This window comes from Antrostomus carolinensis, unplaced genomic scaffold (genome assembly GCF_000700745.2).
Source record: "Antrostomus carolinensis isolate BGI_N321 unplaced genomic scaffold, ASM70074v2 scaffold40692, whole genome shotgun sequence".
Taxonomy (NCBI): domain Eukaryota; kingdom Metazoa; phylum Chordata; class Aves; order Caprimulgiformes; family Caprimulgidae; genus Antrostomus; species Antrostomus carolinensis.
In genome coordinates, this window is record NW_010302418.1 from 3,444 (window position 1) to 26,838 (window position 23,395).

The 23,395-nt window shown below is 43.2% G+C and overlaps 1 protein-coding gene across 1 annotated transcript; it reads right to left on the minus strand.

Annotated features, from left to right (window-relative positions):
* Positions 1-1,587: 1,587 nt before the first annotated feature.
* On the minus strand, positions 1,588-20,282 carry LOC104521708 (sodium/potassium/calcium exchanger 3-like; the record flags this gene model as incomplete). Its single annotated transcript, XM_010163784.1, has 4 exons — positions 1,588-1,691; positions 3,857-3,941; positions 9,634-9,708; positions 20,206-20,282. Coding segments are annotated over 4 exons (341 nt in total), but the record flags the coding sequence as incomplete, so codon positions are not given.
* Between the last annotated feature and the right edge of the window lie 3,113 nt (positions 20,283-23,395).

The following is a 23,395-nucleotide window of genomic DNA, read 5'->3' on the forward strand; positions in this document are numbered from 1 at the left end:
ATCAACCCCCAAACTCAAGGAAACCTTTTCCACTGGAAGATGTGATTTGTAGCTAGCTTTTTAGCATGCTTGAGGCATGCAATCAATACAGTGGAGTGTAGGAACCAGAAGAATCAGCTCCTCTGCTGTCATGCTAACTAGTTAATTGTCTTCATTTGCTTGAAAAAAGCAACCTGAGCAAAAAGTCCTACTGATTACAGGAGAATACCTCTGGGGAACGCAGCTTCATACCCTGGGAAAGCTTTGGTCATTAAAAATTGGTCTGTATCAATTGGGCTTCACAGTAAGAGCTACAGTAGAACCACTAACATATTGAGCATGTGCGGCTTCCAGCTGCATGTTCCCATGCAAATCAAGGGAGCTTAAGGTGGCTAAAAAGTACCAATATTGGACTTTTCCTGAAGCCTTGCCACAGTGAAAATGTTCACCTTCATCCTTAAAAAGTTCATTGCTAATGCAAATAAAATTGGATTACAAACTTTCCCAGGAAAGCCCAATCTCTCTGCATGCTTTCTCATACTGACCAAGGCCCCTTCTCTTAAGTTCTTCTTCCTGAGCTACTTATTTTATTACCCTGTATTGATAATGTTATCCTGCCTCTCCTGTTTACAAGTAAGTCTGCACAGTAACACTTTAAAGAACATTTTAGGAGACTGTAAAAATACTGGGCATGTTGGCAAGTGCTAAGGTGAATGCAGATTCAGATATTTAATTATACAGTCAATCATGTCTGCAATTCAGACAGCAGCTCGGATCTCATAACTTAATTACTTTAATTTCAGATGAATAGCTTGTGTTGTCATAAGCAGTTTGACATGCTGGAATACAGTCAGAAATTATACTAGGAACGGATAGCCTTACTGCTAGTGAGGAAAAAAGTGGGAGAGTCCTTGCAAGTATTCAAAACCTGACCAGACAGGGCCCTGAGCAACCTATCCAACTTTGCAATTGGCTCTGCTTTGAGTTGGGGGGATAGGGTGGTGAGGGCTTTGGACCAGACACCTCCAGAGGTCCCTTCCCACACAAACCATTCTGTGATTCTGGATATAAATAATGAGATAAACTACAAGCAAAGACTGTTCCTTTCTCATACAACTCCATTAAGTCACACCAGTCACCAACAACGTTGTGCCAGCTCAGCACATGTATCTGAAACTACCTTGCACAAAGGCAGCGTCTTTTGAGATGTGCCAGAAGCATCATCATTCTTTCAGAGCCATCTTGCACGGCTCACCAAAGTGCACTTTTACCAGCTGGACACACAAATATTTCCTGGTTCCTTTAGTCTAAAAGAACCAGATAAAAACACCACAACGCATTTTTCAATAGCTACCAAGAGGAGGTGTTAAATAACCAACTTTTATTCCTTTGACCACCCACATATCTTGGGCTGCTTAAAATGCCTGAATTGAAAATTGCTGTTCTGCTTTTCATTTCAAAAATGCAAGAGGAATAGCATAGGGCCCTATTAAAAAGAACAAAGCCAGAGAAATTTGTGGCAAGGTTGTGAACCTGGCAGCTGATTTCACAGTACAGCCAAGGCACAGGATAAAGCAAGAACTGTTAGGAATCATTAAATGCTCTTACCTGTCCTGCAAAAAGCCCACACACGCCAATAATACAGAGAATGTTAAATACAGCCGAGCCTACGATGGTTCCAACGCCTACATCTCCTTTTGTGATAAAAACACCTGAAAAACAAGTTCAAGGCAAGCTGTGTAAATTGGAAAGAGCAGAATTTTTCCATAAAAACCTGCAGACCCCACGCCCCATTAATGAATCTAAAGGCATGTAACAGTTCTGCCACTATTCCTCATGTTTAATAGGGCAACTTGCAGAGAAAGGTACTAGGGTGAATAAAGGTGGTAGAACTTGCTTTCTGAGGGGACCTGGATAGATAGTCTAATGAAAACTAAATACCTTAGACATGTCTAAGTCACCAATCTCCTGGTCTCAGGATCCAACGTTATGGCAATACAGGTCATAAAAGACAGTAAGCTCCGTGGGAACAGCTGGTCAGACACAAACCCATAGGAAACTATCTCCCATAGGACATCACCTCACTGATACTCTGCTCTCCTCCATATTCCCATCCCTATCAGCTTCAACAGGCAAGTAGAAGCTTGAGCTGGAGCTGATTCAGAGCTGCCTGGCCACTAGCTACTTGCAAGCTGAACAATGCCTCTCAGGATGAATTATGGGGCTATGTTAAAAGCTCCTTTCAGAGCTCTTCTGTCAAATTTGGTTAAAATTGGCCAATAAGGTTAGCGGTGAGGGAGATGAACTGACAGACACATGCATCATGGTACTGCACAAAATTCTTTCCTTAGGAAGTCAGCCTAAAAATAACACTCAATCTCCTGCTAGCTGTCAGTCTGTTTAAAATTCACCACTTGCTTTTAAAGTTCCAACAGCATTTATCCAGACAATGTAGTTTAGAAATTTTTTTTTTCCACTTTATCCTTTTTTCAAAACATGTTACACAGAAGCAGTCACCCACCAAGTGACACTCAGTATCTCATGGATTACACCAGAGGAAGATAATGATCTGTCTGTTACAGCTTCTCTAAGCTGCCTGAAGGAATCTGGTTTTATTTTCACCCTGCTAGTGCACAATCCTTAACTGGAATACAACCCCAACTTGGTCCAATTTAAGTTCCTACATTTTAAGGCTTTGCTTGTGTAATCAGACCTCCCTGCAGAGTACGCAGCTTGGCATGAATTAATTTGTACTCTGCATCTGATAGCTGTGACTGAAATAGAAGAATCTTCTAGAGAAAGTATCTAAGCTGAGAATAATTCTCCTTGGTGATGGAAAGTCCACCTTAACCTCCCAACTGCTCCTCTGATGATTGCCTGCCAATAGAGATGTGGATGAGTACTGCAAGAACACTTTCCCCTTGTACCAGGTAGCATACATACAGTATCATTTAATAAAAGCTGGCTGCTGTCCCCTCTTAGCTCAAGGCTGTTGAAGGACCACATGAGTTTCCCAGGTTTCACACACTTAAGAACTGCTGAATCCCTTGATCACACTTCCCATAAGTGGAGAGTTGCTGTGGTAGTGTGATGCTCTGACCAACTTGTTGCTGTGAGAAAACATTTAAAATCCTCTTCTTCTTCTCACTCTGGCTTTCCCAATGGGAAGTGGTGTTAGAAGACTAACCAGAGTGGAGGTGGTGACAGAGAACCTACAGCTGAGGACACAAAGAGTTTGCTTGGGTACCAACCCAGGAGGCTGGAGGTGCATCCTTTCACACTACATCCTGGAGATGGCATGGCAGATAGTATAGGAGGGCGGACAGGAAGGGAGAAGGCTGCACATGCAGAGCTCAGCGCTGGGCAGTTTGGCTGTGGTACAGCAAGGTAGATTAATGGGCAATTAAGGTGAACTGCCTACTGGCCCTGGTTTGACGGGGTCAGATCAAACCACTTCCAAGGCAGCTCCATTGTGAGATGAAGAAGAAATTCTTCACTGTGAGGGTGGTGAGACACTGGCACAGGTTGCCCAGAGAAGCTGTGGATGCCCCCTCCCTGGAAGTGTTCAAGGCCGGGTTGGATGAGGCTTTGAGCAACCTGGTCTAGTGGAAGGTGTCCCTGCTGATGGCAGGGGGGCTGGAACTGGATGAGCTTTAAGGTCCCTTCCAACCCAAACCATTGGGTGATTCTATGACAATAGCACTTTTTCAGAGCTACTTTATCTAGCGAGGATTCCCCACAGTTAGTCCTATGTGTGCTCATGAGGGAAGTGCCAGGTATTATAACAAACTGTACAGTCACTGAGCAATCCCATTTCAACTCTGAAAAATAGCCAGGGAAACACAGAGGTTTCAGGAAGCAGCAGAAGGTTAGTTACCTATGACAGATGTAAACAACTCAGGAGCAGAGCTTCCCGCTGCCATGAAAGTTGCCCCAGCCACATCTTCGCTAAGATGCAAGCGCTGCAGAAAAACACATCAAGAGTTATTGATTACAACACTGAGAGGCTGAAGGAATGAAACTAGAAACATTAAACTGTCTGCCAAGAGTAGGAAACTGCCAATACGTATAAAGTTTTATGTTAATAAAGCTTAAGTACAGGGGAAAAAGTTGTCATGGGCATTGGCTATTTAAGTTAGCATCTCCTTGTAGAGAGGGCAGGCTGTGGCTGTGATACCCTGTACAGAGGAAAGAAAGAGCAGTACTCTGGACAACAGTGAGGTAGTTTCACCAGTCATGGCTCTTTGTCTCCTCCATTACACCAACAATACACATCTTATCTCATCTACTTTGGTCTGTAAAGAGTAGGGCTGGAGCTCAGGCTTGATTTATCCACAGTCACCTTCCCTGGTATCACTTCAGCCTTGGACATGTAACCTCTCCTGACTCCCTTTCACCTGGATCACCATCAAAGGTACTTACCTCCTACAGCCTTCCCCTAGCAGTACCCAGGGACTATCTAAACTGGGGGTTTCTGGAAGGGAAAGGACCCACTACTCTATGAAAACTTCATTGGCATATGCTGTTTCCAAAGATTTACTTGGTTAATTACTTCCTTTATGTTTTCTGCATTCCCACTGCTCCATCTGCACAAGTCACTGTTCAGCAAACGCGACAAGGCTGTTAAAGACCACATGTCTTGCTGGCACCTTCCACAGTTTAATGAGTAGCTAAAAAAAGCCACCCCCTGCCATACGGCCATAAACTGCTGAGCTGTTACTACACAAAGCTGGCTTGCTCTACGCGCATGTGAACCAGCGGCTGCCATCGTACGAGCGAGGGGAAGACAGCTGAGGGTGGGGGGGACATTTCCCTAGCAGAACCAGCTGTTTGAAGCAGCACAGGATAGAGGAATCCTTCCTCTCCCCTCTCCCCTCTGTAGCAGTGCAGGGTTTCTCTGCAACTTGATCAGTACCAAAATATATTTGCACAGAGATAAAAATTACAGAAGTCCTCCCACAAACCTTATCTGGACTGAAGATCCCACAATGGATATTCTAGGTCTGTAACAGAAGGTAACTTTATCCACTGTGTGGATATACAATCATACCCGTACAACAAAAAATTTTGTACATAAGTTACAGGGACTAGGAAAAAGGAAAAGATGTGACCTAACTGGGAATGCTCTTTAAGCAGGAGACCACAGCATTGCTGCAATGCTATAAAAGCTTGTGGAATCTGATTAAACACAGCTTTATGGAAAATGATTTTAAATAGGATTAATGCTATAGAAGAAATTCATAGGACCAGAAGTAGATCCCCAAAGGCCAGTTTCTTCTGCAGGATTCTATATGGAAATACAGACGGTCATCCTACAATAGCTGGTCTGCAACTCAATGGTGTCTTTTGAAAGAAAAGACCATCAGCCAAGGAAACCAGCTGCGCTGACTTTCTGTGGGGATGGCTTAATTTAAAGCTATAGTAGGTTCCCTTGAGGACAGTTCCTAGATAATTTATTGCAATGCATATGATGATTAATACAATAGAGCAGAAAATACAGCACACCATGTAGGAGGTAAAAATGTATTCTCTGGTATTTGCAGACAAATGTTTGCAATTGATGTATGACATCAATTGCGTCATGTAAACACTCTTGACACCACTAACAGAGTAGCTGGGCAAATGCAAGTATAAGCTGTTTTAGAAAACTAATGAAAATCAGGGCTTCATTGTAAGTACATCTGAACTAAGACAGAATGCGCATGTCTACCATAGCAAGTGTTCTGGAACAAATTCTCATCTCAACACACACATTTGGGAGCACAAATGCCTTGTTCATGTAACTCAACAACCGCTTTCCACACTAGATGAAGCTAAGCCAGAGAAAGGGCATTTATTTTAGAATTAGTGCATCTAAACTGTGAGCAACTATAGAATAACTATTGGTTGATCTCCAAGACCAAAAAAGCCTTCAGGCAGGAGGTCTGAATTCTTTTGTGCTGGATAGGGCAGTAGGTGGTAGTTGGATTACTGATGGTAGATCTTAGGTCAGCAGCAATACATTACCATTTATGGTTGTTTGCATGCTAAGTGCATTGCATGTACTGTCATACCCAGTCCAACCTCTTAGATGTGAGTTCCTGCACGGGGCTTTCTCTCCCCAGCCCCCTCTCCCCCCCTAATTATTTTTTGTGAGTTAACAGACAAGCAAACACCCTTGAAAATATTACAGGTCTTGTCTCATCAGGTGATGGAGGAGGGCTCAGGTGGTCTTCTCCCTCACAAAGCAACCCTGGCACTCCAAAACAGCCTACTCATTTCACAGGGTCTTTATGTGGGGAGAGTGTTGGTTGGCATGAGCAATGGTGGCAGCACTTGCTGTCATAAGACCTTCCCTTTCCTAGAAAAACAGACAAGACTGGATACTACCAAAGGCTGCAGAGGCCTTTGTGAAGTGACCCAAGCCTTTTCCCATGCATTCTTGAGTGCTAACATCAAGGATAAACCATGAAAAGTTGGATGTTTTGAAGACAAGCCATTCTGGACTGATAAAATCAAAAGTAGTTGGATCAAGAAACAGAAATGGGTATTTCTTTTGCTATCATGTAGTTACAAAACTCCTTAATTATGCATAAAATACATAAATAAAAGGACTTGAATGTCTCCAAAGGTCACCTATGGGGTGAGAAAAATCTTTTCTTGTGAGATAATCAAGTAGGAGCAATAGGAAAATTCTGATCCACTTATATGACCCATTTTGATAATCTCTAATGACACAGTCTCTTTCTACTGGACAGTAACTTCTTAATACAAGTCTCCTGGATTGAGTATTCTGTTGCTAAGTTTTCTCTTTCACACACAACTGAACAAAACTTGTTATCATCTTATTTTATTGGTTGTGTTGGGTAATACAATGGTTGAGAACTGTTAAAGCACATGAGGAGTTGTTATGTATAATTGACAAGACAACAAATAACCAAAAAGTAAATATTTGGTCAAGTGAAAGTAGCCATCTAGAACCCAGGGGCTTGTAAACACTCTGTTAAAGTCACACAGGGAGGGTATTTGCTTTTGAGACATCAGGTGTCTGGACAAACCCAAACACATCTGAGAATTTGTGAGAAGAACAAATGGCACCATAATTCTGCCACTTGTACCTCTATAACCAACCTTCTGGGGCAGATGCATAGATCCTACACCTATAGAGAGCTAATGACAGTAAATGGAGAGGGACTTTGCCAGTCTGTGAGCCTCCTGTTTATGATAACGAAGTTTTCCACCACTGAAGTTAGAAACCATTAACACTGTGCATGGTGTTTCCTATCATGATTTGTTAATACAGCTGAAGACCAACATTTCTACTGACCAGTGCAGAAAACAGTGGTGTGGAGAAGCAATGGAGCTTGTCTGGGGTCACTCAGAGAGTCCATGGCAGAGCTATAACAGGAGTTAGCGCTCCCCAGACCCAGATCAGGCTCTGGGCCATAAGCAAGGCCACTAATCAGAATGCACTCATAGATGGGATTTAACGAGCGCTCAGTCCACAGAAATAATCATCTCCCTCAATCTCCTGGCTCTACCTGTGTACCTTGGGGTGGCAGGCCTGCCCTTGGGCATATGGATGGCACTCCAAAATACAAGCCTGTCCTGGACACTGCTTACTCAAAATTGTTTTGGTTGGAAAAGACCTTTAAGATCATCAAGTCCAACTGTTAACCTGACACTGTCGAGTCCACCACTAAACCATGTCCCTAAGCACCACATCTACATGCCTTTTAAATATCTCCAGGGATGGTGACTCAATCACTTAACCTGGGCAGCCTGTTCCAATGTTTGACAACTCTTTCAGTGAATAATTTTTTCCTAATATTCAACCTAAACCTCCCCCGGTGCAACTTGAGGCTTTCCCCAGATTCAGTCCTAGAGAGTGCCGCAACTTTGCAGGACAGAAGTTCCTGCCTTGTGTTGTTGCCTTTCAGTTACTTGAATACTTATGCACCAAAATAGTGGGACTTCCTGGGGACTTTTTTTTTTTGATGATACAGAAAAGTCTTGTATGGCAGCATGCTGAACAACAAGTATCAGGTTAGTTTAGAGACAACTTCCATCAGAGTTGTCAGCACAAATGATTTCTCCTGCATCTCCCACACCTCCTCCCAGGGCCAGGTACAGCCCATTATTGCCAGGCAGATTGGCAGGCGTCTCCTCCAGCTGACAGAGATGCCTAACTGTCAAGACCAAACCATATTTCTACATGCAAAGATTTCACTGCTCAAGATTGACATTGCAGAGGGCTCACAGTCACTTTGGGCACATGGTCTGTGTTCAGTCTGTAGCTGTCTGAGCTGATTTAGATTAAAATGTACTCCTTGTCTTCTAAAATTTCAGCGTGCCAACCTTAGCAAGATGGACAGAGTCCCTTGCAATTGCTGGACATGTTCAAGAGCTTCTTTGCAATTGACCTAGTTGTTCCTGTTGCTTTACAACTTACACCTGCACAATGCAAGGTACGAAACTCACGAGTTTGAAGGCAAGGTACAAGAGCCATGATTTCTACTGGGGTAAATCACCAGAGGTTTTAATTTATATCAGCTAAGGGTAGGGCCTAGCATTTTTGAAGAGATATCTGCAAAGACACACAAATGTCAGGCAACAGCAGCTATCACAGTGTGAATGGTCAGAGCACCTGGAGAGCCGTCAACCTGTGAACTCTTGCACTGAGCACCACACAAATAAAGTCAAAAGGCCCTTGGAAGCAAGCGTGCTGCATGTCTGCAGCATCCTGAACCTAAACCAAAGTCCAAGCAGAGGGAGCAGAAGCGAGGTGCAGCCCTCCAGCCCCATGGGGTCAGGACCACACACAGCGGCAGGACACAGCTCTCAGGCAGCTGCCTGAGAGCTTGGCATCTCTCCTTCCCCTGAGTGATTTCTTTGGTTTTGTTTTTAAATACCAACACATCTAAACTCTCTTGTGCATTTTTTCTTGCCCAGCCTGACCCTTGGGAGGTTTCTAAGTGTTAGATTAATGGTATCTGAATTTTAGAAACACTCTGTGGATCAATATATTCATGCAAAAGTCAAGAAATAAAAGGTTATCACCTTCCAAGTTGCAGGAGAATAGCGTGACATGCCCAAAGCCATGCAAATGTACTGTTGCCTACGTGGGCAACAAACAACGTCCCAACCCTGTCACAGTCTCGAGGGCTGGGTACTACCTCAAGGGCAGAGTTTCTCATGCAGAAAGGTGGGAGGACATCAGTGGCAAGCAGCAGAGCACAGGACAAGCTAACAAGCTCTGCTGGGCTTATTACCTGAAAACCCACACTGCAGCTAGCACCACTGGGGAGCCTGCGGCATAGGGCTGAGTTTGGGAATCCTTGCTCTACAGAACATGTTTTTTCACTATGTTAAAAATTGCCTCCCTTTTTAAGAAGTGGTATGATGCATACATAGGAGTTGTTGTTTGAGAGGTGACTGCTTGCTTTAAGAGAGAGCGTCAGCCAAGTTTACCCACCAGCAGACTCCCAGTCCATCTCCTGCGAGTGAGAACACGAAGCTGAGCCAACGCACACACATGGTGTTGAGCAACTAAACAAGAAGCATGGGGAACACGCTAAAACAATAGTAAATGCACTATCATCACGTTCTGAGGCTCTCAAGGAGAACTGCTGCTAGAGCAGCACGCAAGCTTAAGTAACATATTCTAATACTTACTTCGCAAATCTTTTCCAACGAAGGGACAAAGAAATCATCACAGACAATTGCCAAAGCATAAAACATATACACGGCCTGCAAAAGAAAAGAGAAAATGTTGAGTCTGGAGATTGTCAAGCAGAAATGAACTGCAGCATCTCAACTCATCTTAGGTTTGTTTCGGTATATAGTTTTTTTAAAAAAATAAAATGCTCTTGCAAGAAGAATTCATAGGGTTCTCTGGGATTTAATAGAAACATCATGAAGTATTTATTCAAAAGTTCTTACAATATATCAAAAGCTGCCAACGTTTTATCATCAACATAAAGACTACCTTTTTTAAAAAAACAATTCTTTGGATATTGCTCAGCCACACTTAAATATTTTTGCCTTCCTTTTTTTTTTTGCCCCTGCTAAACAGCACAAGGCTTTTTTACGATTACATTCTGTGAAAATCTAAACCCTAGAGGAGTAATTTTTTTAATGCTAGTGTTTTGAAAAGGGAAAGAAGCTTGTTTTCTGTGACTGAAGTGCCCTGCCATGTCGTCTGGGATCCCAGTGATAATCCTTGCTAAACTCCACATGAGAACAACATCCCAATGACTGAAACCCAAGGGGGAACATGAGACTTGAAAGAACACTTGGTGAATCAACTCTTCAATTCCATGCAAGAAGCATTTAATATGTATTTCTGTATTATTAAACAGAAAGCCATTTCTGTATTATTAAACAGAACATGCTAGAGCATGATCTCTGCCCCGACAGGCAAATGGCACAGTGTGTCTTACATTCATGCAGCTAAGCTCTTGTCCTCCCCAAGGAGGATAACCTGGTCCATATTGTCCAGAGGGAAGGATCTCTAGCCCCTGCCTCAGCTCATGTCCTGGCACTGGATAGGAAAATGCTTGTTGGCATAGGGGAAAACCACATAAAAAGCATGTCAGCTACTTAACAGAGCACACTATCACAGCCAGGCTTGCACCTGTATCCCAGCCCGCTCTAGTTTACTGGTGTAGACATACATGAGGCCACCCAGGCTACTCTCACACCACCTTACACAAACTTAGACCTGCGGTAAAGGAACAGAGTCAGAAATACAGAGAGCCAGAGGAATAAGGGCATCACCCAAACAGGGTAGCCCTGCCTGCCTTGACCAGAGGACTTGCTGCGGGGAGGAGAGCCATCCCTGGGGTGCTGTAGTAAAGTTTTTAAGCCCAGTGTCCTGTGCAGCGAGGAGAAGTGGGAGAGAAGAGAGGATGTCTGCACCCTCTGGAGACCTGCAAGACAGGCCAGCGCTCATCCCTTGCACCACTCCTCAGTGTCAGGAACGCAGCACATCTATTACAGTTGGCGTCCCCATGGGAACTAGAAAACAATGCTACCAAAAACCTGCCACAGAGAGACCATCTTGGAATTCGTTCCCAGCAGATTACAGTATCGGCAAAGGTTTATTTATTGCTATGCGCTTGTGAAAGCACGCGCACACACAAGAGAGATCCTTAAATTCTGGGCATGTAAACAGAGAGGCAAGGCTCAGGGCATAAACCTGGATCAAACAGCACTGCAGCAGCTGTGCACAAACCAGCTATGTCCAAAAAGAGGGGATGCAACAGGCTACATGTGGCAAGGCAGGAGAGGCGAACACCTGAGCTCTCCCTCTCCAATTCCCTCTCTGGAAGTTCACTGGCCACCTCTCTGGTAGAGGCAGAATCCTGTGAGGGGCTGCACCCTGGGCTCGGGCCAGCAGCCTTACTGCTCAAAGGAAATGATGACCCCTTACATCACAAGGTCACTGTACACAGATACACACACAGGCTGCTCTGGAGCAGCGTGTATCATTAACCACATCAGCAAGCTGAGCAGCACTGCCAGGTTTGCATGGCACACCACAGCCCAAGGGCTGGCTTACAGCATCACAGTTCCACAGCTGCATCTGCATTCCTGTCTTGCTGTGAGTTTACATCCGTCGTCTGACTTCATCATGTAAATCTCCTTCACACTGGCAACGTATCTCCCCATAATATTTTGCTAGGTGTTCAGTCAGTGTAGGGTTTTTTAAATTATTATTTTTATTTTTGTTAAGATAGAGCTTCTCACCTGCAGAGCTACCTGTACCTTGTCTGAAAGCAAACAGTCCCAGGAAGAATTTTGGCATCTGGTCCAATAAAGTACAGGCATTACAACTTTGTTCATCCTTCCACTCCCAAAGTGAGATAAAACTACTTTAAAGTTCAAAGATGGCTCCATTATTTTTCTGACACCCACCATTATTTTTCACAAGCAATGCAGCTCCAGTGAATAACTACAGCTGACAGAAGTGACCAATATTTGTAGAAAAAGTGTCTTAATCCTACCAAAGCAGAGAGTTATTACCACATCACCAACAGATCCTCCTGCTTTGCTTGTCTTTGAAGTTTACTGTTGTACCTCATGCGATGGGAGGAGACCGGAGTATTTTTTTCTGGAGGGAAAGCAGCAATAAAAATGTCCTCTGTGTTTTTGTTCTTGTTTTAATTTTTCAGGAACAGGTTTAAATCACCCCAACCCCAGATTCTAACTTGTCAGAATTTAATTACAACTTTGCTGCAAAAAGCCAGTAATTTCTGTGAAATTCTCAGCCACAAAAACTTTTCAAGCTCAAAAACAATTCAAATATTTTTTTTTCAGGATTAGAGATGGGAATTTCACCATAATGGATGACTTTAACACCATCTTGAAGATTCAGTCCTAGACTGTCACTTAAGACAGTTTCTGTGTTCCTCTGTCACTTCTCATAAACATGGATAAATGTAACTGACACTTCATGAAACTCTTACACTGCAAAATGTCCCAGTGGACCACGAATGTAAGCAAAATTCCAGGTCCACAACTCTGCTGGGTGCAGCAGAGTCCTTGATCTTACAGAGAGCACTAGCTGCTGACATGATACCAGCAGATAACTGTATGAACAGTGATAAAGGAAACAAATAGCTCACAGACATTGTGCATTATAGCAAGAAGGATCAGAAACAACCGCAGAGAGTTACGTGGCCAAATCCCATTGAAATACAATGGCTAGCCGGTGCCCAACTTCAGCCTGGATTTTTTGATCTGTTAATCATATTAATCTGCGGTGGCTCATGCCATCGTTTTTCCGTTCACAAATACACAGTAATGCCTTTCAAGAACACTAATCTGTACATCATCATCCCTGTAAATTGAGCGCATCCGCTATATTTGACATAATCTACAGTCACAGAGCGCAGGGCATCATACGGTTGCTTGGGCTTCCTGCAATCTGCTGCTGTTGTGGCAGCCAAGTTCTCCCGAAGGGAGGCAAGGCAATGGGGACGGAGAGAAGACAACAAACCAAAAAAGCACACACTCAAAAGCCAAACCAGGTCACTTTAGCATCTGCTTCCACCTGTGGTGCACACACAACCTTTGCCTCCTGTATGTTCTCACTGTTTTTTCAGATCATGTTAAGTTACGGTATCATATGTGATGCTCACCAGATTAGTAATCAGCCTGAATGGACATCAGGTGCAAGACATCTATCAGTTTAAGTTTAGGAAAATCCTTCTGAGAGTTTTTAAATGAGCATTCAAATGAGGTGAGGGGTTGGTTTGCATGGTCTCCAGTGCAAACAAGAATGGCAAGGCATATCCATGTCCTACTAACCACAGGCAGGTACAAAAGCTACATCACATTGCATTTTAATTTTTAAAGGGCACAACCACAACCCAAAAAGGCAACACAGGCATTTTCTTTTGTCCACCCATGCTCGCGCATTTGTAGGATGAGGTACAAGAAAAAAAGGCAAAAAGGGGACTGAAATGAGTAAGGAGTAGAAAAGCGAGTGTGAAGAAACTGTTGTTAGTTCCTCTAATCCTCTTGGAGGTAGTGGGGAATGCCATGCTGCTGTGTCTGCTGAAAGCACTGAGCCAAAGCCTGCTGAAGTCAGTAAGATTATTGTGGGTGACTTCAGCAAATTTTAACACCAGGCTGATAGAACAGATCAGGCTGAACCCACAATAACTTATATGCTTAAGCATTTATTTTTAATGACCTCATTGTTGTCACAATTCTGGTTTTGGCTGGGAGTCTTCCCTAATTTTATTTAACTGGCTTGAGTGCAATACAGTATAAAGTGACAAAATAAGTAAGTATCTGGCTAGAAAATAGCTTGGTTCAAAAACTAAAACACTGGCAACTACCCTTGGTAAGTGAACACATGAGGACAATAAATGTTACTTCCCTGAAAATTGTTTGGGATTTTTTGATGGGTTTTTGCTTGTTTGTTTGTTTTTAAACAAACAAAACAAAATAAGGTTTAGAGTTTGGGCCAGCAGGAACAAAACCAAAAAATTAAATTTTATGTCAAGTCAAACTCATAAAGATAGAGCCCAGACACCATTCCAGGCTATTTTATGTGGAAAGAAGGAAGACAGCCAGCATCAGGGCAAGAAAGTCTGCTCTCTATGTCAAATGTGGGGAACGCAAACAGCATGGCTCTAACATCCTGCAGATGATTAGGTGGTATCAGCTTCCATCTAAGTTAACTTGAGAATCCAATAGAGTCTGCTTATTCATTCAATATGTGCAAGTCTGTCCTCACAGGCACCATGGGAGCAGCAGGTTTATCACAGGTAAGGTAAGCAGGAGAGCAGCACTCGCTGAAGCCTCTTCCACCTGAAAACAGACATTGGGGATGAAGGCAGTAGTGGGGGGAACGCAGGTGTGCTATGGGCAGAGCTGGAGTGTGACGTGTGTAATGGCAACAGAGGACAATGTGATGGACAAACCACAAAAAATAAGTCTCAGCCTCAGCATCATTTAGTTATGCTCAGCTCCAAGTGAAGACATAAAGTCTTTAAACAGGCAACCTTCTTTTTTAAAAGACACTCTTCCTCCCCAGAAGGACATTAAAAATTATGAAAATATAATGGCTCTGCATAAAAGGATTACAAATACCAGATTAAGTATTACATTAGGGTTGATTTTAAAATGATGATTCTAACAAACAAGCATCACAGAAGTAATTGCAATTCTCTGCATCAAAGGAGATTAAATATCTTACTCAAAATACATGTTCCATTGCACAGGACATAAATGATAATTTTTCATGTTTGTCCAGTGGTCCTTTGATTCTACCGTGCCAGTCTTTATACTCAGACTAAAACTTGCTTTACTGAGCTAAAGCAAGAAGAATTTTGTAAGAATGCTTAAATGCTGTAGGCACCAGAAATTCCCACAGCCCTGCCTTCTTCATAAGAGAGCTGGGAAAGGAAGAGGTAACTGTCCCTGGCTGTTCCCCCACGGATCTCCAGCTCTGGCAGAGCAGGCACAGCCAAGGGCCATCACTGAAACCACGGTAACCAAGCATAGGGCTTTCCTCAATTCCAACTGCATTACAAAACCACCTAAAACTCCATTATTGAAGAGAAATAAATAAAAAAACCCCACACAACCAAACAAGGAACCCATAGAGTCCAAGTTTACTCGGAGCATCAGCCTGTGGCATCACAGCAAGCTGTCTGCATCATGCAGCATCACTAAAGCCAGCACATCCAGCACATCGGAAAATCATCACCCTAACGAGGCAGCTCTGTGCCACAGAAATGAGATGCAGCTAGTTTTTGTCTCAGTGCAGAAACAGATAAAGACAGGATAGATCCAGAACGACCTACGTTTTCTGAGTGGCTTGCACAAAGGAAGCAGATGTCCTGTTGGTGCATCCCGTTCCCATGGCTACACAGAAGGATGGCAAAGGAGAAGCAGGAGGGACAGCTAAGCACAGACACGGCTCCTTCACCCCTGCTCAGCGTGCACTGCCCCAGCTCTGCTCGGTGAGGAGTTCAACCTCGACCATGCACACCCACAGACTCTTTACACCCGCAGCACAGCGTGTCCTGGATGCACTTTCTGGATTTGCCCAGAGAAAGCTGGGAAAAGTGAAACCAACGCTGTCCTGTCAAAAAGACTGGGACAACGCAGGGATCAGGGTAGAGCCTGCAGCTGGGCAGATGAAGGCTGAGCAGCAACAGAGCAGGGAGGAAAGATAGTGCCCATCCCAATGAAATACTTCCAGGAAAACCTGCAGGGATACTCAAACCCTCCTTCCTCTGCTGTCAGCTAAAACCTTACAAATTACTTGGAAAAGCAATTTCTCTCCCCTCTTTTGGGGAGATAATGGGTGCCTATCACCCAGTCTTGAGGAGCATGGTAGGGCTGGAGGTCTGCACAGGCACCAGTATGCACATGCTGGAACAAATTAAAAACCCGTAAAATGCTACAAGAACACCTAGACACCAGTACACCATCAGAAACAACATTAAGATTGCAAAATGATGTTCTCAAGTGCTGGGGAGCTTCATCCTTTACCAGTGAACAGCAAAGGACTCTCAAAATCCAGACCCTGGCTCCCTCCAAACTGAACATCCCAAGCCAGCAACTTCGTGGGGGTGCTACTGTCCATAGCAGGGTGCCCCCTTTTCCAGGAGGACATGAAAATAATTAATAGCAGTGAAGCAATCACTTGATGAGCTCCAAAGAAGTATCTAGGGGGAAATTAAACACTGTGGCTCCAAACCTGTAATATGTTTTTAGCGGCCCACTTTTCCTTTAAACTGAAGTATTTTCAGCTCAGACCTAAAACTATTGCTAAAGTGTTAGTCTAGTTTTTCCTAGATTTTTGAAGTGTTTAGGGATTTACTTTCATCTTTATGAAGCGTCAGATTATGTTAAATAATACTGCACAGCCCCGCTGTGGGATCTGCTGGGGTCTTTGTGTTTTCACTTTTATTGAACAATAGGGAGAAGATGCCTTGGGAATCCCCTGAGAAGCCATCTACTGCATTCCCTCAAGCCCCCAGCTTACCGCATTTGCCCCCTGGTTCTCTGGCTTCTGTTAAATCAGTTTTACCTTGATGTCTTCCAGAAATAAACATGAAAATATGGGCAAAGGAGGAGAGGAGAAAGAACAAGTTTTTACTGAAATGAATAAAAACAGTTTAAGGAGGTTAATAAACAAGAGAAGCACGATGATGACCTGCTAATCATCACTCCATTGTTCTCCCTGCCATTACAAAGCCCTTCCTACAGTCCAGTTTCCTCAAACCCCCAAAGAAATTTCAATGGAGACACTGTGACTCTGTGTCTACACCCTTTTTTCCCCCCCACAAAGCGTATTTCTGTGCGAGCTCTGATTAGATCAGACATTTGGTAACTGTATCGCTGGAGGGCAAAAAACAGAATTAGAGGTTTATCATCCCAATACAATGACAACCCCTTTCAACCCAGACTAAAGAGGCAGGTTGCTAAATGCTACAGTTGTCTATTTTCTCTAAGTATCAGTGTTTTCTTTGACAATAGGTTACAGTTACTCTGCTATAGGAGAAGGCAAAGCATTTGTCATTGCTGCTTCTCCTTCCCCCTCCACCCAAAGGGTTGGACCAGGGCCACAGAGAGTGAAGCTTGGGGGTGCTTTCCTTGGGATTCACAGAGCTGGCAGCTTGGGGAGGAAAGATACTGGGAGACCTCTCAGCTGATGCCCACTGTCTCAAACCCATACACCTTGTGACAGCCTTGGCTGTAGTACCATGGTGCTAAAAAGGGTGAATCCAGCTGGGTCCTGCACCTCCAGAATGCAAGAGCTAGAGCATGGTCAATAAATTTTCTTGGTCAATAAAACCACTATGGAGAATTGATGGAGTATTGATGGACCGAGGTATCAGTCTTGCTGCTTGCTAGAGGGGAAGATACTGGCATGTTTCTGTTGGGATAGCAGATGCTTACATCTAGTTCTCATTAAAAATGGATTTTTCTTCTTATTCTGAAGAAGACAGTTCATCTTGAAATTTTAATTCTCCAAACTCCATTTTGAGACATGTTAAAAGTATGTTCAGCTTATTCAGAACTGACAAAAAAGCCTGTGGAAAAATAAACTGTCTTGAGAGCAATTATGAAGCTCAAATCGTAATTTAAAGTAGACTGGAAAATAACGCAACTCAGGTTATGTAGTCAACTGTATGATAATACTGTGTGATTCCATTGTTACTAATAATGAAAAAATACAGTCCAAGTCTTGTCTCTAAATTTTAAATAGCAAGGAAAAACACATTCAGAGGTATGACTCACACAGAGATTAAGAATTATTTTAGCAACTCATATTTTTAATGGTCTCATTATAAACTTATTTCTGTAACTCAAGAGATTTAAAAAGAATTATTTTTGTGTTAAAATCTAAGAAATGTGAGGATGCAAGGTAGCAGCGTGCTGCTATAATCATAATCTTTTGCCCAGAGTGGTTGCACAGGAGTCTGGTAGTTGTTTTTCAAGTAGAGAGATGAATTCAACTGCACATAGTTAATCCTTTTCCTAAACAAGTCTCATAACACTTTTCTATATTACCCACAGTACAGTTACAAGAATGCCAACAGCCTACCAATATTTTTTAAGAATACATTACAATGTTTACATGCTTTCTATATGGATTAAGAGCAGCTAATATAGCTCTGTGAATTAACAGATGATCAACAGTGACCTTTTTCTGTCAAAACACAAAAGCTGTTGGAGGTGCAGAGCACTGACTGCCAGGAAAACAAATAACCGGAACTCGGGATGCAAAAGCACAATGGCCGAGATACGTGTCAAGGTGGCTGTGAAACCCCGCAGACTATGTGCTATGACTAGATGATCTTTCGAGGTCCCTTCCAATCCCTAACATTCTGTGATTCTGTGAGACACGCTGACTGTGGCTGTGAAACGGGCCCTGAAGTCATGAAATCAAGTGTCTAGAAGTCAGGAAAGAGCATGGCTGCCAGGGATGCACGGACAGGTCTCCATGATGGCACTGCTTGGGACCACTTCTTAGTTCTACCAGTACCACTCCTGAAGCCTCTTTCCAGCCCAGCCCAAGCCCTGTATTTGGGCATTCAGAAGAGGGCACTACGCTAACCACCAGCAAAGGTAATGCTCAAGAGACACCTCGTGTAGCACTGACCTCTGCTATATTAACTGCGGCTGCAGTGGTTTAAGACAATCCTGCACCACTGCCAGGCAGAAGAGGCTCACAACCCATGGGGGGACCAGCACATTTGACCAGACTCAGGCAGGGGAAACCGAACGTGCAGCTTCACCTCATATCTACAGCAGAGGAGCTGAAGATCCTCTGACAATCTCTCTCTCCATCAACTGCAGAGAGACTCTGGGTGACTAGTTGCTGCCTGTTTTATAGGAATTTTTGGGAGAATTCTTGTGGGTGCTAAAAAAATCCAGCTCAGGTCCAGTGTTCACTTTCCAAAGCATCTCAAAGCTCAATGTTCCTATGGAAACTTGGAAGCCTTGAGTTTGCCAAAGTCAATAGTGATGTTACTCAACAAATTATTGCAGTCATTTAGCTGAAATAAAATCATAACACAGAGCACTTGCATTACAACATGCAATACAATCTAATTTATACTTAAAAAGAAATCGTGAATCACTGCACATAGCTAACGGTGACTGCTCATTTAAGCTGACTAAAAATTATGACATGCTTTTAAACATTCATTAGATCAGGTATTTTCTTGGCTGCTTAAGAATGCCTCTTCTCCTCAAGAAGCACCAACTTGGCAATTCTTTTTAAATTAAGACAACATTAAAAAATAAAAGAATTGTCTTCATCTACCTAATAAAAGTCAAGGAATGGATTTGGAGGGACAGTGCTTCCCTCTGTGAGAGCACTGCAACTGCTGAACACAACACTACCTAAGTGTCTAGTGGACTGACAGACCAGGGTTATTTAAATAAATTAATCTTGAGTATCTATAATTTTGGCCTTACACATGCACATCACTTACACTGACTTGTTTGGAGCAGAGATCACAAAACTCCAAGCCCCAAATTGGACATATTTCTGATATTAGTGAGGTCTTTAAAATAGCTTTTATTAAAGTCTTCTTGGCACATTTCTGAATTTTGAGGCAAATCCCTCGCCTGCCCGACGTCCTCCAGAACTCCCAAGAGGATCCAGGACATTCTGCAGCTGATAAATGAGAAGTTACAATATTTTCTTTAATATATTCAGCAGCTTAGCTACTCAGGGGAATTCTGGAGACCCAGACTACCACTTTTCTTTTTTTTTTTAAATCCAGTTGACAATATTTTTAAACAGAAAACCCTCTCTAATTTCTTTCTCCTACAGCTATGTCATAAGGGGTGCCACAAGGATTTCTGAGGGAAATTTCTGGGGATAAGACTTCATGTATTTTTGAAAGCAATTATGTGGATGCCTTCCCTTGTCCTGCCATCCTGCAGTGTCCCCGTGCTCAGGGGCGGAGGGCAGTGGACCACAGCTGCCTGACAGCTTTAGCAAAGCTGGTCTGGCTGGAGTAAAGTAACTTGCAGGAGTTTATTCACATGACAGTACGTATTGGCACTCAACGGGCTGCACCAGGGCTTTTAAAAGGGGTTTATGTAAAACTGAAATATGTTAAATACAATGTATTTACTGAAACTCACTCTGAAACCATGACTGAGAGCAGAAGTCCTTGTGGCAGGAGGCAGCATCAGCCTGTGGACCGAGCCCTGTCCACACCAGCAGCTGAAGAAATGAAAAGTCATAAAACTTACACAAAGGACATGCAGGACCACAGCTCCATGTCTCCTGTCCTCGTTCGTGAAGATGTCGTTGGGGAATTCATGGAGAGCTGCAAAAAAGGGGGAAAAAAGAAAGCTCAAATGTTTAATCAGCAGCACATGCTGTTAAGTAACATAATGAATAGTTGCTGAGCCCTTCTACTAGGCAGCAGTCCTATGACTACCATGCCAGAGGCTCTTTGTTTCACCTCCCTGTTGGTTTAGCTTAGCTCATCCTCCAGCAGTTATATTTCCCCAGATGTTTACTGTGTAACTTATTCTGGGGCAACCACAACGTTGTGTACCCAAAGACACCTTGGGGAGGGCAGATAATCCCAAGAGTATAGCGCTGCATGCTCCTGAAAACGTTCAAGGGAAACAGTGTTGTACAGAGTAGGTGGTGATGGGTCACTCTCACCAAGCATTTCTGACGTGGTTTTGTACCTGAAAGTGGATGGGTAAAAGCCTCCCCCTGAGACCTCAGCATCTCCTCCCCATGGGTAGGGCACAGGTAACATGTACTCATCTCCAGGAAGACCTAAAGCCGTCCAGATGTGCAACGACTTCCCTGGAGTGCCCTTCCCAACAGCTGGAGCAGTGGAGGCCTTGTAACAAACCACTTAGCATCTGTTTTCATTCTTTACCCTGCTCTGGTGTCCCTCACTGCCCTCAATGAACTAGCAACGGCATCAAGATACCAGACTTTCCTCTACAGCAAATGCTCTAAGGATAACTTCCAAGGATGGCCAGCCAGTGGCTGAAAGGGGATGCAGCCCAGGACAAGGGGCAGATTTGGAAATTTCAGATCCAGATGAATCCTTTCTCTACCTCTAGACTTCACTTTGCCTCCTCAGAGATGTCCTCAATACAAACAAGACGTGACATATGGCACTAGTGATGCAAAGAAGATTTTGACAAAGACATATTTTTTGGGAAAAAAAGCAAAGGTACAAGTCTTTGGAGTTGCAAAGATTTTCATTGGGCAGGCTCAGCATTACTGCAAAACCTTGTGAGCTGTAACCCTATGTGCAAAAGCAAGCTGGAGTCCTCCTGAAGACAATGGTTCAACAGGGCAACGCGTGTTTTCTGTGAAGGTGTTGTGAGAATAGGTGAGAGTTCCCACTTTCCCCGCAAGCTCTTCTCTGCCCAAAGGCCATCAGGTAGTCTGTGTAAAATGGCCACACCTGGAGGCCAAGCCTCAGCCACAGAGCCACAGTAAGGCAATAGTTATTGCCCACATAAATACAAGGACAGTGTTCAAGGACCCCCTTGGCACAACCTGGACATGTTCCCAACAGCAGGTTTTTACCTGCAGCAAACTCAAAGGGAAAGCCGTTACTGCTCCGAATGAAGGATATACACCTTTACTCTGCAGTAAGGCTGTAGGACTCAGGCAGACTCCATGGTATAATTAGCTTCAGAAAGAGCACCTGTTGGTAGAAGTGAACCATGAAGAAACTTCATGCAGAAACATAATTATTTCAAATAACGGTATGATAGAGCAGGTTAAAAAACAGCAACTCAAATCAGATGCTGTTTCTCTCAGTAAAGCTGCCCACTGGCAGGGTAAGTGGATCCCATTTCTTACCTCGCTGATCTTCTCATGACCACGATCTCCTCAGTGCTCTACAACACCTTGCTGTAGCCCAGCTCACACAAAGGCAAAAAAGGTGGCATTCTACATGGTCAGAAGGTGATGTGTTGAAGATGGTAACCCCCCTCCGATTCCTGTCACCTTCTGAAATTAGTAGGTGGCACATTCCGCAAACAGGCAGAAGTACTTTTATTACATAGCATGTTATAAAATGGTGGATTTCCTTCCCCAGGGATACTGTGACAGGTAACAAAGTAGGAAAGACCTAAAAGGAGATCCTCCATGGATTGTCTGTCAGTGATATTAAGTATGGTAATCTAAATGCAAACTCCAGTCACTGTAAACCCTGTCTTGTGCAGTCAGCAAGGGTATGCATGGGCAGAAGAAATGATCTTTACATGCTCTGTTGCTTACACTTCTCCCAAAGCATCCTCTACCAGCCACTTCCAACAGCAGGATGCTGGGTTAGGCAGCCATTATGTCAACTTCCTAACTTGGACAGTTTTCTAAATAATCAGAAGAGAAGAAAGAGACATTTTGAAATCTGCAGTGAGGTGATGGAAGCAGAGCTGTGACCTCCTGGTTGCCCAAGCATTCATGCTTTCATTCCCTTACTCCTTACAGCAGAGAAAAGCACCAGCTCCAAAGTAATGAGCTTACACCTAGAGGAGGTTTGCACTTCACCTTGGCTTCATTACCCAATTTAAGTCCAACGGAGTCATAAAGTCTTAAAAATGACACACTAACAAGCATCTGGGACAGATGATGGCCCGCTACGCCAACCCAGAAAACAGATCAGCAATTTAGTTTGTTCAGTGTACCCTCATTAAGAGCAATATATTTTTGTTAGATTAGCAGTACTCTTTTCAAAGTCAAGTAATCAGTATAACAGTTGAAAAGAGCAGCCAATACAGTCGGATAACCTTTGTTGCAAATACAGAGTTGCAAGTCATTTAAAGACAAATTACTTCCATTTACTCAAATGTTTTATTACTCTTCTGGATGTTAATTGGATTATAAAGCACTTAAAGACAGTCTGCCAATTAGGTTGCAGGAATGGCTTTTGGTTATAAACTGAAAAGCAAGTGTGAAGATGATGTTCTGGCATTCCAAGTGCTTCTCACTAACTTCAGATTTGAAATTGCTCAATAACAACTAAAATAATGGCTTTCTTCTAACAGTCAGTTCCGCACATTCAGCCTCGAGTTGGAAAAAAATCAAGCTGCGTTTTTCCTGGCTTTCACATCATTATCATTAATAAGGCTCCAGCAATTGAAATTTAATTAGCAAATCCATAGATGATTAAACGGAAAAACAACCCAGCTCACTCTCGCAGTTTTGCTGACTGTGAAGCAATAACTCAGCAAAAGGTAGCTACATCTTAATTTTGTTACTAACGCAAGCAAAGGAGCTACCCAGGCACTGTATATGAGGAGGAAAACATTGGTTTTTTTATATAAGTGGTATTTTGGCCAAAGACTCATAGAATAGCTTATTCAGCTTATTACAAAAGTAACACCAGCAATACCCTTGAACGAGTGATAAACAACGTCACAAACACATATCACAGAATCACAGAATGATTTGGGT